Source organism: Arachis duranensis, chromosome 3 (assembly GCF_000817695.3).
Source record: "Arachis duranensis cultivar V14167 chromosome 3, aradu.V14167.gnm2.J7QH, whole genome shotgun sequence".
In the NCBI taxonomy this organism is placed as follows: domain Eukaryota; kingdom Viridiplantae; phylum Streptophyta; class Magnoliopsida; order Fabales; family Fabaceae; genus Arachis; species Arachis duranensis.
The window spans coordinates 115,883,341-115,886,590 of NC_029774.3; the positions used below are offsets into that span (position 1 = coordinate 115,883,341).

At 37.0% G+C, this 3,250-nt stretch overlaps 1 protein-coding gene across 1 annotated transcript; it reads left to right on the forward strand.

The window, feature by feature from the left end:
• Nucleotides 1-2,087: 2,087 nt before the first annotated feature.
• LOC107480384 (uncharacterized) lies at nucleotides 2,088-2,444 on the forward strand. Its single transcript, XM_016100511.1, has one exon. The coding sequence runs from the start codon at nucleotides 2,088-2,090 to the stop codon at nucleotides 2,442-2,444; it is 357 nt and encodes a 118-aa protein (XP_015955997.1).
• Nucleotides 2,445-3,250: the final 806 nt, after the last annotated feature.

Genomic DNA, 3,250 nt, shown 5'->3' on the forward strand with positions numbered 1-3,250 from the left:
ACAGTATCTTCACGCGCTTATCTGAAATTCCCACCAATGAATTACATAAGTATCTCTACCTTTATTTTATGTTTTATTTATTTTATATTCGAAAACTATTATAACCATTTGAATCCGCCTAACTGAGATTTACAAGATGACCACAGCTTGCTTCATACCAACAATCTTCGTGGGATCGACCCTTACTCACGTAAGGTATTACTTGGACGACCCAGTGCACTTGCTGGTTAGTTGTGCGAAGTTGTGACAAAGTGTGATTCACATTTGAGAGCCCCTAGTCTATTGGCGCCATTGTTGATGATCACAATTTCGTGCCCCACGCAGCTGTTCAGCATGTGTTTTGGAAACCCATCTGTCTTAAAAGGGATGCTCCTAATATTTCTCATCTCTACTTCACTGATGGCCTCATTCTATTTGCATAAGCGAATTTGGAGCAAGCCGATATTATCAATAGGTTCTTGGAAGCTTTTTGTGTCAGCTCCGGTCAAAAAATCAGCCAAGAGAAAACTAGAATTTTCTTATCTAGAAATGTGGGTAATAATGTCAAATCTGAAATAAGTAACTTTCTTCATTTTTCCGGAACTGATAACTTTGGAAAGTATTTGGGTGTCCCTCTCCTTCACTCAAAAGTATCTAATAATACATATGGTGATATTATCAACAAGATCAACTCCAGACTAAATTACTGGAAAGTGTCTTCTTTTTCCCTAGCAGGGAGATGTACCCTAGTGAAATCTGTTCTATCTTCTATTCCTTATTATACTATGCAATCTGCTTTACTTCCTTCATCTACTTGTAATTTGATTGATCGTAAATGCAGGAACTTTCTTTGGGAGGACTCAGAAAACTCCAGGAAAATCCATCTTATTAACTGGGACAAAGTCTACTCCCTAAAAAAACTGAGAGGACTCGGGATTCGCCACTCAAAAAAAATGAATTGTTCCTTCATGACTAAAGCTGGATGGGATCTTATTGATAAAAGAGACTCTCTGTGGGCCAGAACCCTTCGCTCTAAATATGGTTGTGGTACCGATATTATTCCTAAGGTGGAAAGGAGGAGGAATGAATCAAATCTTTGGAAGGGCATACGCAAGTCTTGGGATAATGTCCAGCAAAATTATATTTGGCGTATTGGGGATGGTTCCAAAATTAATTTTTGGAACGATAATTGGGTGCCAAATATTGGCTCTCTTGTGCTATATGCTAATTAGGTTTGTATGCCTATTAATTTGGAAGACAAACTTATGAATGTTTTAACTATTTCAGGTAGCTGGGATTATGATAGGCTCGCTACTTGGCTGCCTGATGAGATTATCCAGAAGATTGTGCCTATTTTCCCGTCCTCCCCTTGGAAGCAAGAAGACCAAATTGTCTAGAACCCTTCGTCTAACGGCTCTTTCGATCTTAAATCAGCATACCAAAAGCAGAATGGAGAAGAAGGAATCGCTAGCAAATTACACAGCGTGATCTGGCACTGGAAAGGACCAGAACGTATTCGGATCTTTCTCTGGCTAGTGTCTCACAATGCTATCCTCACCAACGTGGAAAGAAGGAAAAGACATCTCACCCTTCAGGCAACTTGTCCAAGATGCTCATGTACCAATGAGACTACTCTACACGTCTTCTGAGACTGCCCATTCGCTGTAGGCATCTGGCTCCTGTTCATCCGTGCAGCTGGCATAAACAACTTCTTTCTTCTTGATCTGCATGATTGGCTTCTCTAGAACCTTACATCGAATGATGAGTGGTGCCACCTCTTTGGTGTTACCATCTCCTCCATTTGGTTTTTCAGAAACAAATTCATCTTCGAGGGCGACATGACATCTCCCCGTGTAAGAAGGGATCAAGTTAAAGCTTGGTTTGATGAGATTATCAAAGTCTCGAGTTCTGACCTTCTCAACTGTACAACTCGGATCACTGACGAACGTCTCATTACTTGGCAACCTCCGTTGGAAAATGTTACCAAACTCAACGTGGATGGATCTTGCCTTTCTCAGAGTAGTAGTGCGATTTGTGGAGGTATTTTCAGGAATCATCTTGGTCACTTTATTAAAGGTTTTACCTGTAATCTGGGAAGCTGTTCAATTATGCACGCTGAGCTATGGGGCATTGTTCGTGGTCTACAAATTTCTGTGGCCAACAATATCAGTTCCCTAGTTGTTGAGTCTGATTCTATTGTTGCTGTTAACTTCATTAAAAAAAGACATAATTCATCCCACCTGTGTACTCCGCTTCTTGATGACATTGTTGTCCTTGCCAGCCGTGTGCCACATATTTCTTGGTCTCACTGTCTCCGAGAAGCAAATTTTGCTGCCGACAACCTTGCCAAGAAGGGCCATGATCTTCCCTTTGGCCTTCATCTCTTTGAAGATGCTCTCCCAGATACAGCTATGATGATTATGCGTGATTTATCTGGTTCTCTCATTTTAAGGGGTTCTAATTAGTTTTCTTTTTGGGATGTTTGCCTTTCTTGTCATCTAAAAAAAAAAAGAATGCATTAGCATTTATTATATTTTAGTCATAAATATATTTTTTATAAATTTAAATTTATTGAAAATCATTTTTTCAAACATAGTTTTTTTTGTTACTTTTATTTTTTGAAGAGTGTCTAGATCTATTAAGCAAGACTTTTTTAAACTTTTGATTTTGGCTGAAGTAAGTCCCTTTTTCTTTGTATGTTTTTAAAGCATTACCTAATAAAGGCAGCTTCTTCATAAATTCCCATAATGTTGCTTGAACTTTTTGCTCGCAGCATTTCTTAATTCTTATCCTTTTGCGCTACCTTTTGTTGTGATTGGATAAAGAAGTTTTATCACTCAAATATGAAATAGGAAAAAGCCAATTGCTGGAATTTATCACCACCACCATTATTGAGCCCCATCCAACCACCAACAAAACCTTGAGCCCCATAATCATAATAAACCCAACCCAGTTGGCATAATTTTTTACTCTCTTAGATTTTTGGACGGAAGTCTTAAATTTTGGTTTGATTCTCTTATTTTCAAATTTCGATTTTCGATTCTTTACCCAAAAAAGAAAAGTCAATTTTCGATTTCATTTATTAACATAGAATCAAAGCCCAATTGCAATTTTTTTAAGTTTGCAAGAATTTTTTATACATTTCAAATATTCGTGATACGAATAGTTCAAATATTATTTAAAAATTATTAATTTATATTTTTAAAATATCTAATTTAATTTGATATATTTTAATTTTGTTTATTTAATTATTTAATTGAACTTTATGTTT

What these genes read in the sequence shown, in the direction of transcription:
- LOC107480384 (XM_016100511.1), top strand. Translation starts at nt 2,088, where the DNA reads ATGCACGCTGAGCTATGGGGCATTGTTCGTGGTCTACAAATTTCTGTG.